At 44.6% G+C, this 16342-nt stretch overlaps 1 protein-coding gene across 1 annotated transcript in view; it reads right to left on the reverse strand.

The window, feature by feature from the left end:
• NEK10 (NIMA related kinase 10) overlaps nt 1–16342 on the reverse strand; it is a 160069-nt gene that overhangs the window by 60972 nt on the left and 82755 nt on the right. The window contains exons 24-26 of the mRNA XM_036266708.1: nt 13220–13349; nt 12608–12678; nt 4155–4368 (exon numbers count right to left, since the gene is read on the reverse strand). Of these exons, the coding sequence (XP_036122601.1) occupies nt 4155–4368; nt 12608–12678; nt 13220–13349 (415 nt within the window). The remainder of the gene's footprint in view (nt 1–4154; nt 4369–12607; nt 12679–13219; nt 13350–16342) is intronic.

The following is a 16342-nucleotide window of genomic DNA, read 5'->3' on the forward strand; positions in this document are numbered from 1 at the left end:
TGGCAAGTGTCTGCGACTTCTCCCTCTTTGTGCTGCTCCCTGGTGGGCTTATGGCTGCGAAAGTAGCTCTCCAAACAGAATGAATTTACCAATCCAGTAAAAAGAGATCATCATCAAGCTTTAAAATAGGGGTAGTGAAAACAAAAGGCCCTGTCAAACCTCACTGAGAGAGAAGGGGGAACACCCTGCAGATCTCACCCTGCAGACCTGCCCTCTGACTGCTCCCCGCCCCCCGGAACGTCACTGTGTTCTCTGGTACGTGCGGCGACATGCTTTATTCACCACTGTAATACCAGTCTGAAGTAGAATCCACAAAATCCCAATAGTCTGGATGAAATTGAAGTTTTCCATGGATTATCCAGATTTTTCCAGGCTGGATTTTTCTTTAACACTCATCCTTGTATGTGTTGGTGAAGATCTAAGCAGCATACTCTTTTGAAATATCTGTAAACACTTTTGCTGCCTGGGCTATGAGATGATACCTTGAGGGTAATTATTCGGTGTATTTAACGCATTGCATACAGTGGCAAGATGCCAATCATGACTTTGACTACTGCGATGCCACAATACCCTCTGTATTACAACAGCCTTTTATTGCTACACATTTAAGTAAAAACTGCACCTCATTTATTTCTGCTGAATTCTTGCCATTCTTGACTCTGTACTCTCCCTGTGATTGCTTTTTTTTAATTATAAAACAGAAACAACATTCTCCAAAGGCAAGTCTTGATTCATTGAGGGTAAGTAAACCATGGTACACAGGCATGAACTTTATTAGTGAAGACACCTCTGTTCTTTTGAAATATATATTAATACTTGTCTTTAGGCTCATAATGAATATTTCCATAGTTAAGATTAAGGTAACAGCCCTGGCCAGTTTTGCTCAGTGATTAGAGCGTCGGCCGCAGACCAAGGAGTCGCAGGTTCAATTCCGGCCAAGGGCACCTACCTTGGTTGTGGTTCGGTCCCCAGCCCTGGTCAGGTCGTGTAGGAGGCAACCAATTGATGTGTGTGTGTGTCTCTCTCTCCTTCCCTCCCTCCCACTCTATCTGAAGATAAATGAAAAAATATCCTCTGATGAGGATTAAAAACAAAAAAGAATAAGCTAACATGTGAAAGTAAATAGCATGCACTCCATGAGATAGGAGCCTTTAATGTTTCTTATCCATTGTTTGCTTACCCACTAATTTGCAAACTTTCAGTAATTCACAGAGGATCTTTTTATCGGTGCTGGGAATTCATAAAATTATACTGAACCCACTAGTTTCTCTTCCCTTTGACTAATGATTTATCATTAGATTGTGTAACTGCATTATTGATATTAGCTGCTCTGGGAAAACAGGCCAGTATATTTGAAATGAAAAAAATTACAATACTGGTTAAGAAAAAAAGAAAACAATTTTACACTAAAATTGTTTTGCCAGTAATGGTATAGATGTAGGTTTTCAAAATTAATAATCGGTACCCAGTGAGGATAATGCCAGTTAACTGCATGCTGTCTTTAATGCAATGTAATCATGATTTCTTCTCGGTTCTTTCATATAGCTGCATTTTCCCCTCTTAGTTACCATTTGATTAATCTTAAAATGAAAAATCGCCAGTGTACCTAAAATTGTTCAAAAGAAGGGTGTTGCCCTGGCCAGTTTGGCTCAGCGGTTAGAGCATCGGCCTGTGGTCCAGAGAGACCCGGGTTCGGTTCCCGCTAAGGGCACGTACTTCGGTTGCAGCTTGTCCCCGGCCCTGGTTGGTCGTGCGGGTGGCAGCCACTCGATGTGTCCCTTCACGTCGATGTTCCTCTCTCTCTCTCCCTTCCTCTCTCTTCCTCCCACTCTATCTGTACAAAAAAAAAATGGAAAAATATCCTCAGGAGAGGATAAAAAAAAAAAAAAAAAAAAAGAAGGGTGTTTATGCCTGGCCGGTGTGGCTCAGTGGTTGAGCATCGACCCATGCATCAAGATGTCGCCTGATCGATTCCCGGTCAGGGCACGTGCCCAGGTTGTGGGCCAAATCCCCAGTGGGGGGCATGCAGGAGGCAGCCAATCGATGTTCTCTCTCATCAATGTTTCTATCTCTCTCTCTCTCTCTCCATTCCCCTCTCTCTCTAAAATCAATAAAGAAAAAAAAATGAAGGTATTTGTGACTTTTTAAAAAAATAATATAAACTTTGCTTTGAAGTAAAGCACTTCCCTGCGGTCCCTAGAAGACCGAAGGCTCCATGAGGACTCGGAGGCTAACCAGGAACAGGGGGCCGATAAACACTAACTGTGTGAATAACATACATGGATTTAGTACCAATGGACCTGTTAGCATTAGATTAACAAGTTGCATCAACAAACTATTCTTCAACATGAGCACTGCTCATTTTACATAAGTGATACTATCTTACAATTTATGCCACTTTTTAATCTGCACAGTTTATTCAAACACATTAATCTATTTAATCACAGTGCCCTCTGCAATTGGTAATATTTCCCCGCTAATTTACAGATGAGTAAAGAACCTCTAGAACCTCAAAACTCCCTCCTTGGCTGTAGATCTCTCCCTTTATTTTCCGGGCCATGGCCTGACAGCTATGTTTCTACAGCGAAAATGATACAGTCTCTTGGATTCGGGAGGGAGTAGCAGCTAAGCATAGAGATGATACATCAATGGTCCAAAGTAACAAATGGTTCAAGCTAGGGGATGGGTACACAAATCACTTTCTTCACTTCTATAAATGTATCAAATTTTCCACAATAGAGTTTTTTGTAAAGCTGAGGAATAACATTAAATAAATTAATGAAATGGTCTTTCTCAAGGTGTTTTGCTAAAGATAAGAGAATTTCTGCTGCCAGGTTTAAACCAGCTCCACCTATCAGCTGCATGAATCTCATATAAACCGGCTTGTTTATATCTAACTGGAAATTGGCTAAGTAGCTTTGCAGCGCAAAACTCAATAGAAGGCCCCAAATACTATAGAAATGGCTAAATCTCTTGCATTTTAGTTTACTGGAAATGCTACACTCTGAATGCAACATGGTGTCCATGTGTTTCTTATGGTTGCCTAGTTTTTACAAAGTCGGGTAGTAAAATAGCAACCAAAGTGCACTCTAATTCCCTGTGTATGAGATTTAATTGTGTTCCGCAAGAGCTGTAACTCCAAGTTATATGCTCTTAAACAGGAACCAAAGCCTTAGAGAATCACCATGAATTGTTCTGTGAAATTACAGCTGGAATCAGCATCTAAGGCAATGAAGATGAAAGAGTCCCCCCCCCAAAGAAAACCATATTGAATCTTTAACTTCTGGGTTCCAAGTACATCAAGACAACCCCACCTAACAGTAGGGTGGGCTTTCCTTCTAAAAAGAGAGCAGACTAACAGCTATTGGGGTGAAGGGTGCAGGGATTGAGCAAAAAAAAGAAAACTCATGGGTAAAGGGGGGATAAAGGGTGATGGACAGAAACTTGACTTGGGGTGGTGAACACACAACACAGGGTACAGAAGATGTGTTGTGGAATTGTCACCTGAAACCTGTATATATATATATTGTTAGCTAGTAAAGAAATTCAATAAAAGGGGGGGGGGCTCTGGAAACTCTTTTGTTCAAGAAGTCAAAAATGCCTCTTTTTTGAGACCAACATCTTATATAATTTTCCCAGCGGGAGCAGAGCAGGTCGTTAGGATCCTGGAAAGGAATTTAATAACCTCAAGAATGGGTGTTATGACCATATTGCCTTGGGCCCAGCCCCCCGAGGGAAGAAAATGGTGTTTACAGGTTGAAGGGCCCTTACTAGACCTCTGCTCAGGGGAGCCCAGAGTCCGAGCAAAGCACAAGCCACGGGTCACGCTGTCACAAAGGACAGAGGAAGGGAGTAAGAAACCACAGCAAGAGCGTCACTGACCCGGTCCCTGCACACGTGGGCATTTGCAGCGTTGGCATCCCTCTTTTAAGCTATGCTTGTGATATATTCAATAAATTATGGATTAGGTCTTTGGAAAATCAGTTACATTGACTTATTTTAATTTTAATTATAAGATATAGAAATGCAAATATAAAACTATATAATAGTGAAATATTACAGGTAGCAATTAATATTTTCCTAACTAAGATGATCTTTCCTCAAGACAGCATGAACGACTGTAGACCGCCCTGTTACCAAAGAGTCACACGTACCTGAGGGAGTGGAGCCAGCTCGTGGTGACACGCGACGGCATTCCGGTTGGCTTCCATAAAGTACCTCTGTGTGCGCCTCCGTTCCCGCTCCAGTTTCTTTTCCAAGGCCAGCTGGGATGTAGATAAGCTATCTACGTACCTCATCATAACATCCGATATCATGGAGCTGACTTCCACAATATCCGGCCGGGCTTCTGCATCAGCAGTGAGGCACCTAAGAGAAGATTCATTTGTTACTACACTCTGGTCGGCGTCAGGACCAGCCAGGGGACTGGGAAGGTGAAGGTTAAATTCCACTGCGTGTCTACCACGGTGTTAGCACGCAAGAGAACCTAGGGTAAGATGGACACAGTTTCGAATCCAAGACTTTTCCAAAGGCATCTGAAAAGGTTGGGAAGGAGAGGGAGGCAGCACTGTTCTCTTTACAACTGGACCGGCAGGGAAAGGTTCCAGCCTGAGCAGGAAGCTGCTCCTCGGGTCTCAGGATAGCAGATGGGGCGGGGGCGGGGGGATCTTCTCCTGTGTGGATTGGTTATTTACTAAAATCACCAGCAACTCACTGGCCAGTGAAACAAAGAAGGACACCGACGATATAGGCCTTGATGATCACCCCTGATACACCAAAAGGAAGAAAGGTTTCTGGGGGCTGGGGGGTCACAAATTAGTGGCCTTTTCCAGCTGTACATGGCAGATGTTAACACAACCTGATCAGTGAGTGTCTTACAGAACATGGGATCATAAAAGCAAAATGCAACCCAGTTACTTAAGAGTTTTAAAATGTTTGTAATAAATTATTTTAAAAGTAGCTAATTTGACACATTGCTTACTAATATTTTCTATGATTGGAGGTAGGATATATCAGCCTACCAAAGGGAGTGTTGTTCATGTCACAGCTAAACACTAACAGAAGGCCTTTCTAGGTGTCCAGGGAACCAGTTATCAAGATCACTGGGTAGCATCATTAAATGCTTCTGGAACTCACTATTTTCTCTATTTTTAAATTCAACTTCACTAAAATTATGTGTGCTTTTCAGTAAAATTAACTTGTTTGGACTTTGAGAAAAATAACTAATTTTCACATCTTGTATTTGATTTAGCAACTCACAGTTAATACAACTTGTACCTATACTGATGTCTCCAGGCAAGATTTAAGAATTAGTACACACAATTATTCTTCAAAATAAGACTCTAACATGTTACTATGCTAATTATTCTTTCTTACTGAGTTTATTAACTTTGAGGAAATTATACATCTTAATCAGATATGAAGACATTACCATTTCGTGCTTTATCTTTATGCATGTCTTTACTTCTTTTCAGGTTCTAAGGCAGTGGGCTTATACTATGGTTATGATTGGCACTTATACATCTTCTGAATTCATATAGAACAAAGTTCAGGCTGTGAACTTTATTATATACAGAGTAAGGCACAAGGTTGTGGAGACAGGGCCAGCTACATAATTTGTGTGGTTCCCAGTACAAAATGAAAATGTGGGGCCCCAGCAGGAGGGGGATGTCAATCTCCCCTTTCCACAGTCCAGCCTCCTAATGGTAGATGGGAGACTCCAAAGAGCTGCAACTTCCAAGCCCACAGGATGCAACTGGAAGTGGGCAAGAGGCCCCACTGGTTGCCCCTCCAAACACACCACGGAGACCTCTTCTTGGCCCCAACCCAAGACACAACAGGGCACAGGCTCCATCCTGACCCCTCCTACTTACATTCAGCAACACCCCACGAGGGATAAGGGTCAGAGTGGAACATAGGCCTCCCCTGCAGATGCACCCAACTGCCATACCAGGTAGGGGCAGGAGCCGTGATGGAGGCCAGGTAACTGCCCAGGGGACTGGGAGCAGATGGCTGGGAATCCACGCCGGGGAGACAGGGAGCATGAGCTGAGGCCCCAAGCCCGTAACATGCATGCTCCCTGACCCATCACATTTCACTTCCAAAAGACCAATTCAAAGATAAAATTGTTGCCCTCAAATGCAGCCCTCAGACCCTGAGCACGGGCTGATTTGAGTGCCGAGGCCCCGTGCATTGCTCGTGAACACGGAAAGCCGGCTTATGCCGCAGCGACGCATTTGTATTCAAGTTTCCTGCTTTTGTTCATAACCACAAAAGAAGCTGCGTGTAGAACTGCACCTTCTAGCTAAATCAGCTTCTTCCTCTGCCCTCACTTAATTAGCAAAAGGGATTAAAGCTCATAAAAAATGTTCAGTTGACCCAGTGTTGCTTATGATTGCTCTGTGAGAAAAAGAGCAAGCCCGGCATCTGAGCCTTTCATCCGTGCAGATACCTAAATCATTAGTCTGACAATATTTAAACTAATTCAGCATAATATTAGCAGTTGAATCATCAGCTGAGATTCTTTTAATCAAACAGGCAACATAAGCTTATTTTATAAATTATATGCTCATACATTATGGTAAATGGGAACCAGAATGGCCTCTGTTCTGGCATCTGCTCATCCCTCTCTCCCAGTTACGCCCCCTCCTGCTCTGCCACCCGAAGACACAGCTGAGCAGCATAAGGTCAGAAGGCCCTGGGTCACAAAGCTGGGGTTAAATCCTGGCTCACCCCTTCATTACCTCTGATCCTGGACAAGACTAGCTTCTGAGCCCCTGAGAGCCCATCCGTGAAATGGGGTCATCATAGTATCTACCTCATCAGGCTGGTATGGTGATTACATGAAGCCATCCCTGTAAAGTGCTAACACATTACGGAAGCCCAGTAAATGGGCCCTGGCTGGTTTGGCTTAACGGTTAGAGCGTCGGCCTGCAGTCCAGAGAGACCCAGGTTTGGTTCCCGCTGAGGGCACGTACCTCGGTTGTAGTTTGTCCCTGGCCCTGGTTGGCCGTGCGGGTGACAGCCATTTGATGTGTCCCTTTCACGTCGATGTTTCTCTCTCTCTCCCTCCCACTCTATCTGAACAAAAAATGGGAAAATGTCCTCGGGTGAGGATAAAAAAAGAAAGAAAGAAAGAAAGCCCAGTAAATAGAAAAAAAAATCCACTTTATTTCTCTTCCGCCACCTCCCACATTCAACCAAACTAAGTCCTGTGGCTACTACCTTTTAACTAATTTTTGGATCTGTATCCTTCCCCTCTAACCCCATAGCCACTGGCCTACTTCGTCATCACCTGTTTGGACTACTGTAATAATCTCCTGACACACTCAGCTTCTGTCCACCTCTGCTCCATATTGCAAAATGCTACCAGAATAATATTCTAAAACATCACATCACTCCTCTGCTAAGAATTGCTCAACAGCCCCTCAGTGGCCCAACTGGACAAAATTAAAATTCCCAGTATGCCATACAAGCCCCCTCTTGCACTGTCCCTTACCTCCCTCCACAGCCTCATGTCATCCTCTCCCCCTACCCCAGCAACACAGCAGATGATCCGACCTGTACTTTCCCAAATCGCCCAAGGCTTTGCTATGCTACCATTCCTCTGCTCGTTTTGTTCCTTCTGCTTGAATATGTTTTTTGCTGATAGTATCTGCCCTTTCCCAAACCACATCCATTAACTGCTTGCCAAAATCCCACTCTTTTGCAAGTCTCCATTAGTAAGACTTCATGGACCAGCCTCAGACAGACTCATTGTCCCCCCTTTTATATGTTCTTATTGCACTGTCTATATTTAAGCACTTAAAACTACTAAAATGATTGTACTGCAACGATCTGTTACACCACTAGAAACTGGAAACTTCATATATATATAAATATATATATAGAGAGAGAGAGAGGAAGAGAGCGAGAGATAGAAACAGTGATATGAGAGAGAAACATTGATTGGCTGCCTCCTGCTCACCCCCTACTGGGGATCAAACCTGCAACCCAGGCATGTGCCCTGACAGGAAATCAAACCGGCACCCCTCAGTCCATGGGACGATGCTCCATCCCCTGAGCCACACCACTGGGCAAAACTGGAAACTTCTTGAGAAGAGGGACTTGGTCTCCCCCAGCATGTAAAATGGAATCTGAGTCCTAAGAGGAACTTAGCAAATGAATGGAAGAAGAAACAAATTAACTAACTAACTAAAATAACCTAGCCTAACATTTAAGAAGTTACCTGGCCATAACTGAAAATATCTGGCCACCGACTTTGGGACTCCCGGGTACATCTCCTACCAGAAGTTCTAGTTCAGCTTCATTGCTTTGAAATGTCTCCCTGCTTCAATATTTCACAGAAATTCTTGAGAGCGACCCAATGCTTCAATGACTCTTTAATCAGATAAGCATAAAATCATGTTCCGGGAAAGAATCTGGGGTGTTCCACTCAAGCCTGCCCACTTAGTCCTCACCCTGCTCCGAGAGGCAGGTGGGAAGAATCAGGGCTAGGCGTCGGACTGTACTCCTTTCGTGTTGGAAGAAACAGCTGAAGGTGGGGTGAAGTGTAAGGATCCACTTGTCCTGAGAAGAGCTGACAGCACTGCATCAGTCTCACAACTGCCTCTGAATCAAAGGGCCGGCCAGCCTGTGCCACCCCGCACAGACAGACGAGAATAAGGCAACCGGGATACCTTGTGCATAATAAGGAATGTTCTTTCTTTTTAAAAAGGAAACGGACAATACTCTCTAGATGGTCTACTGGAAGATAAAAATAGTAATGCTGGTACTGTGCAGAGCAGCGAAATGGTTTTACTCTCCTCCCCTCACTCCTCGGGGTTGCTAAGATATTCTTCCAATTTAAAAGGCTGTTAAGGTCAAAATAAAAGATTCCAACGACCAAATGTGCCTGTCCACCACCTCAACAAACAGGAAAAAGGAAAGATGCCGCTCATTAGAAATACAAACTGTGTGAGCTCTGCCCGATGAGATGCAGAAAGTAAATAAGATAGTATGGCAGATGAAGAAAAAAGTATATGTGATTGGAAACAACACCTTGTTTAACATTAAGAATGAGTCTAGCGGATGTTCTCATCAATGGTTGGCTTGTGTTGCAAAAGCTCTACGACATTACTAGTGACTGGCTCTGAGCCTGGTTTGCTGAGTCATAGATGATCATTAGGAACACTTCTGCCTTGATGTGTCCCTGGTACCAAGTTCCTGAAGAAAACAGGAAATTGAATTTGTTCCCTAATTCTTTGGGAACTAAATTTTTAAAGACTGAAAATCCAAAGCAAATGAAATATGTGATTACATGCAACTAACTCATGACTGATTTTGGTTTTTTATGTCTAGAGATAAAACTTTGTTTGTGATGTGCACCCAGAGAGTCTTGAGTAACTTTAAATGAAAACAACATCTGTTACAGAATGCACCCTGCAATCTTAATTTATAGTCAATTATAAAACTAATTGTCAGTTCTTATTATGGCATCTTATTATTCTGAATAAAAGTGATCCTCAACAACATTTCATCTAGAGTCTCTTAATAGTGCTCATTCACTCTCTTAAACATTCCTGTGACAGGGAGCTCAGCACCACCCAGTGACCTGCTCCGCTGTGTCTCCCTAATTCTGACACACACTTCCGAATGGGGAACTGACCTTGGCCTCCTCGGCATTTCTACTCCATGGTCTTGGCTCCATTCCCTGAAGTTCCACAGAATAAAGCTAATTGCTTTCCTATTTTCAATGTCATTACACTGTCCCAGTCAAGTGAAATATTGCCTAATCCTCTTATCATTGTACCCCACAACTTGTCGACCCAGTTTCCAACCCACAGGGGAAACAACCCCACTTCTCTCCATCAACACCAACCCCACTCCGGTCCAAGCCGCCATCACCCCTCGGCGGACAGCTCCTTCTGCCTCCCACGCTCCTGCCCTCCAGTCTGTCCCCACAGAGCAGCCAGCATGATCTTTGCTATCGGGGCCATTTCACTGTGTCCCAGACTGTGAGTAATGCTTTAGTCCTCTCCTCGAGATAAGTCTTCAGAACTCTCAATGTGGCCTACAGGACCTGGTCGATCGGTCCGTGTCAGCCTCCCCCGGCCCTAATCATTTGCTTGTTATGCTCTCTCTTACTTAACATGCTACATCACCAATTTCTTTCAGTTCCTCAAACTAGCAAGCTCTTTCCCCCAGGAAAGCCGTCACAGATGCTGGTCTATAAGATGCTTTCTCTACCCTGTTTGCCACTTGAGAATTGTTCAGGTGTCAGATTACATGTCTCTTCTTCACGGAGACTTTTCCCAAATCCCCAGACGAGGCCAAGTCCTTCTGTAATCTCTCATTGTCCCTTTACTATGCTTCATCAAATTTATCGTAATTTGTTTTATATACTTAATTCTATCCATAATACTGTCACTAATGACAATGCCTAGTTTTATTGAGTGCTCACTGCACGCTGGGTACTGGGCCACGAGCATCACAGACTTATCTTATTTAGGCTTCAAAGCAAGCCCAGGAGTGGTTAAGATCACTACCCATCCACCACAGATGAGTGGAAGAGTGGGAATCTGAATCCAGTTGGTTCCAGAAGCTATTGCTGCTCCTAACCTTTTCATGATAATGTTGACCTATGACTCTGCCACAGCCTCTTGGCCCCAAGAGGCATGGATACCAATAGCCAGTGAGCCTGTCAGCTGCAAATTGTGGCCCTATTTGCCCGGTGTCACAAAATCAGAATAATGACTCTGTTCTTTTTCTCTGTACTACCCCTCCCCAGCTCTTTGTGGCAATCAAATACCTATGAAAAGGAGAAATAAATTTGTAAACCTGCTACTCGTGCCTTGTCATCTCTGGAGATTTGAACTTTTAAGGCAGTTCACAGAAAACAAATAGTAGAGAACGGACACATCACAGAGATGAGCAGTTTAAATACATTCATCTGGATTCATTAGCAACAAGGCACGATGTAGTATACGCAGAATTCAGATGATTTAGGAAGGGGTGTCAGCTCATTTCCTGTAATAGTAACAATGACAACCGCCAACATCGGTCAAGATTTACCATGTGCCAAGCTCTCCGCTAAGTGATGTGCATACGTTACTTTGTATAATCATCAGGCCAGCCTGATGAGGTTGGTGCTATCAGAATCCCCATGTTACTGAATGAGGAAACAGAGATGCAGAAAGAGTGATCAAGTTGTTTGTTCAGAGTCTGCAGTTAGTGAAACTCAGCCGGAGCTGGGCCCGAGGCTCTTGGTTCGGCAGCACAGCTCTGTGCTGAACAAGGAGACTCGGGACACAATCCTGCAAGCGTGTGAGGAGTACCTGTCAGTGCCAGTCGGGGCTGGAAGGAGAAACCAAAGGGAAAGGGGCATAGCCCTGGTAATATGTCTATGACATCCCACCAGAGATGGTGCTAAGTGCTGGGACAGAGATTGCACCAAGCTTTAAGGGAATTGGGCAGGGGCATGGATAAAGATTCTTATCTCAGGTGACTCTAGGGTTTCCATTATAATAATGAGAATATGACTCAGCTCCATGAGGCAGACAAGTAATCTTGGGCCAACTTAAGTGCATAAAATGGTCCAGAAATAATAATCAGTCAGATAAATGAGAGCTGTTTCTTCATATAATCAGTATTTGTTAAGGGCCAGCTTTGTGCCAGCCGTTGCTTTGGGCACTGAACAGCTATGCGCTAAACTGAAGAAGTCCCTGCTCTTGAGGAGTTTGCATTCCGGTGGGGACAGAGAAACAATAAAGAGACAAGTCTGCATACACACGGATGAGAGGTCCAGCGATGGGCACTGTGAGCTGTGTAAAGCAGGCAAGGGCACGAGAGGGCAGAGAGGCCGTGCGGGCAGCAGGGCAGGCTTCCTGATACGAGGGCACTCCAGCAGAAACCAGAGGAAGTGGGGCCTGGGCTATGCCTGCTTCGAGACGAGAGTTCCAGAAAGAGGGAAGTGCAAGGACCAGTTCCAGAGGGAGAGTGCACACCTGGATGGACAGGAGCTCCCTGTGGCTGGAGAGGAAAGAGGGAAAGTGGGAGGGGGCGGGGGGAGGGATCAACTGACACAGGCCCTGTGGGGTCAGGACTTTGCAAAGGGATAATGCCTTCCATTAAACTCCTACTATTATTGATAAATGGAAAAATTCTTCCCAACTTTCTTTGACAATTTATTATACCATAAAACACTACTGATTTAAAAATAGAAATGAAAAATGCTTACATTTTTATCTAACATGGCCTTTTTCCATTTCATATGTTCTTGTCCAGCCTTTTCCCACATTCATGCCTATGTTTTAGGTTTCTGTCGTAGTTATAAGCAACTCTGCATCCTGTTGGACTTGGGGTCCTACTGCACGTGTTCCACAGGTTGATACAAAGCCTTCGGAATCATCATCCCAGTGGCTGCGCAATATTTCAAGTACACGTACTACTTCCCCTTGGACACGTCATGGCTTCCAAATGGTCACTACTACTGATGATGCACAAATATTTTTCTAGGTTTGGGTTATTTGGGAGCCCTTCCTCTGCATGAACATTTACAAAGTGAATCTTTGTAGATGTGAGGTATTTCTTGAAGATCCCTGTATGTCCCAAGTTGGGGACTAATTACCTGCTGATGGTATCCGACACTTTCTCCGAGTAGATGCCTTCTGGCACTGGCTCATACACCGCCTCCACTATCTGCAAGACAGAAAGAGTAGAGTCACGGAGGCCAAGGGCCCACTGGTCTCTCTGAGCAGGAATGCTTGGCCACCACACGAGAGTTAATAAGTGTTATAACTTTGTGCACAATTTTAATCAGGAGCTAAAGCATCCCAACAAATATAAAATTGACATCAATTAAATAGATCTTGAACTTGGAAGTATAGTCTTCAAGCTGAGCTCAAATCAACCTGAGATGCATATAAACGATGTCTAGGATGACATAATATGTTGGATCATGGGTAGTCCAAACTGCAATTAAGAATAACAGACCAAAAGTAACTTGACATAATAATTTTATAGTTCTCTGATAAATAAAGACAACTATGGGGGGAAATGTGCCATAGCACATGATGTAGATTTAGAAGAAAGGGAGAAAAGTAAACTGGATCACGTGGGTGATAAAACCATGCCTGCTGCTAATTGACAGATTTATTAAAGTCACGAAGGTTCTGTTTAAGAGGAAAAGGAATGGCATTTTCAGCACCAGGAGACCCGTTAGTGTGCCAGGCTTGCTTACTTTGGTCGCCAGGGAGAGCATGTTGGTGCTGTAGAAGGGAGGACTCAGCGTGGCCATCTGATAGAGGATGCAGCCTGCAGCCCACACGTCAGCCTTCTCCCCGTAGGGCTCACTCTTCAGTACCTCCGGGCTGAATGGACACAGGGATGTTAGCAGACACTGAAAAGGGCAGCAGTGAGCACAGAAACAAGTCCGGTTTCCAAGCCATCGTTGGAGATATAAGAAAACTATCACTATTTCAGCTACACATATTAGAAAGTATCTCTGAATTCTCTGACTTGGATGAACCACAAGCAAGCAATTCCAGTTTAAGCACTAATCGTCAGTGGACCAGAAGCACTGCCTACGAAGTGTCCAGGGAAGTTTCCATTTCCAGAAGCAACCACTTCCCTGTGCTGGATGGAATTATCGGCTCCAATTCTTTGCTATTCTGGAGACTTTGTGTGTCTCACCCTTGCCTCGTGGCAGGCAGCGTGTGTTACCCACTCCTGCCTTTGGCTGTGATTGTGTGCCTGGCTTTGGCCAGTGCAATGTGGACGGGACAGTGCACCAGATCAGGGTCTCAGTCTAAACAGGTTCGAAGGCTTCCCTTTGTCCCCCTAGGGCCTTCTGTCCGTTACCGACAGAAGAACATACTCCAGGTAGCTGCTGCCCTCCAGCCTGGGCCTGCAGTAAGACACGTGGAGCAGGTCTGCCCCCAGACAACCCAAACTCCTGCAGCCTGCAGGCGAGCCAGCCCAGAAGGCCCACAGACCTGTGAGTCTGACAGCAAGTGCTTATTGCTGATGGTTTCTTACACAGCATTTTTATGGGGGAAACTGACCAACACAGCACTTTCCTTTGCTATTCAACTAACTTGTAAAATAGGGGGGAAACTATATTTAAACATGTTGCAGGAAATGACAACACCCATGGTGTTCATCTTCTCTGAAGTCGTATTTCCAATCTGGCGAGGATGCTGTCAGCCTTCAAATGAGGTGAAGCTGTGAAGGACGAGTCGGGCGGGCTTTTCCATTTTTTACGTGGAGGGGAGTGTCATCCCCTTGGATATCTTGGACTAGGGAAGTCTCTAGTATCATATTTGTAAGATGAAACTCGGCAAAGTGTCAAAAGCACTCAGCACCCACACACCCCACATTAAGTAGCTAGATAATTCAGCTCTACAGTGTGTACTTAGGACTGGGCTGAACTCTCCAAATCAATGGAGTGGGAATCAATGGTTAACTTGGACAGGGGATTGAGGTTTAAAGAAACTGGTAAATCGGTATCTGAACAGAGTAGGTCTAATTCAGTACTGCCTGCTAAGAATAACCTAGGAGTCGCTATTCTTGTGAGACGATGGACAATCCCTGGTTTAAGATTCACATTATGTATTTGCAGAGGAAAGTGTGATTTTTCGGTCTCTCAGTTAAGCATTGTCATATTGGGTGTTTTTTTAATTCAATAATATGGCAATAGGGGAATCTGGGGTGAAATTTTCAGGGCTCTGCTGGCCCCAAGTGAACAAAAATGTGTCTCCTGTTATCACCTGATCAACTGCTCACATTTAAAAAGAAATGCCTAATGATAATGTCCTCGAGAGACTGATGTCCTTGGCTTCCCACAGACAAATTTCTCATGTTTTTATCTACTGAGAACGCAAAGGTTTGCTTCCTGTTACCAAGCGCTCACGAAGCAGCCCTCCGCGTGCCCCGCCAGGGCCCTGCACCCCTCCACGTCCTGCTCCTGCTGGGCCGCCACCCTCTGGCAGCATCTGCACCTTCTCCTCAAACAACAATTCCTCGATGTGGGCAAACACTTGCAGGAACAGTTTGCTCAGTTTATCACCACATCTCCTCCTCTTCCTTGCTGGAGACCACGAACTGCTCCCATTCCCACAGGCGTGTCCCCTTTCCAAAGGCTCTGCAGGTCCTCCCATCGGGGGGGGGGGGGTGTCTACTACGCCACCCATGGAGTCTTGGCTTGCCCGTCTGACTTGCTTTGGCCAAGGAGACATCAGCAAAAGGGATGAGAGGAGATACTTGGAAAGCGCTTACTCTTTGGGACTCTCTCTCTTTCTGCTCTTGAAAACCCTATGAATACCACCAGGTAGGTGGCTGAGTCCAGGCTTGCCACAGTCAGCCAACCAGCAGACCTGTGAGTGAGCCATTGGAAACCAGGTGACCACAATGCCCACGTGAGCCCAGTCAACACTCTGATCTACAGTCCCCGCTGCGACCAGCCCACTATGCAGCACACAGTGTATTGGGGGGAGGGGGGGTAGTGATTGCATTAACCCATTAAGTTTTGAGGTGGTTTGTCAAAGTTCACTGGTATGATAGCTTTCATCGGATTCTCAATGCTATCCATAGGTCCCTCGAAAAGACTGAGACTCACTTCTCTGGAAGAGAATAAGAAAAAGAAATAAAAGACAACTCAAGTGATAACTATCACTTTGCTTCTGGGATCACTTCAATTAACCCTCTAAGCTCAGAGTTTCATAAGTATATCTCAAAGCAAGGACACACTGAAAATAGAATCTGACTTCCAGAAGCCACAACAAAATGTTCGTTATAGTCTGAACTGTGTCCCCCAAATTTTATATGTTGCAGCCCCAATTCCCAGTGCCTCCGAACGTAACTGTAATTAGAGGGCCGGTACATACAGGATGATTAAATCAAGAAGATGCCATTAGGAAGGCCCTCATCCAATGTGACTGGAGTCCTAACAAAAAGAGGAAGAGACACCTGGACACAGAGGAAGAGGTGCTGGACACAGCCACCATGGAAAGAGGCGGCAAGAGGGCGGTCACTGCAAGCCAAGGAGAGAGGCCAACGAGGAAACCAAATCTACCAGCATCTGGGTCTTGCACTTCTAGCCTTCAGAACTCTAAGAGATTAAAATACTCTTCTTCATGCCGCCCAGTCTGTGTATTTTGTCCCAGCAGCCCTGGCAAACGAATGCAGGTTCTATGAGAAAACCTACTCACGTGTTTTTCACCTTCAAAAAGAACCCAGCCTTTGGGAAATATGGCTAACACTGCTGATTCAATCACAACTTACAAATATATGGGGTTTTTTTTAATAATTACTGTTTAGAAAACCATTGTAAAATAATTCAGCCTTGTCATAATTTCTAATATCT

Source organism: Molossus molossus, unplaced genomic scaffold, assembly GCF_014108415.1.
Source record: "Molossus molossus isolate mMolMol1 unplaced genomic scaffold, mMolMol1.p scaffold_m16_p_18, whole genome shotgun sequence".
Lineage (NCBI taxonomy): Eukaryota > Metazoa > Chordata > Mammalia > Chiroptera > Molossidae > Molossus > Molossus molossus.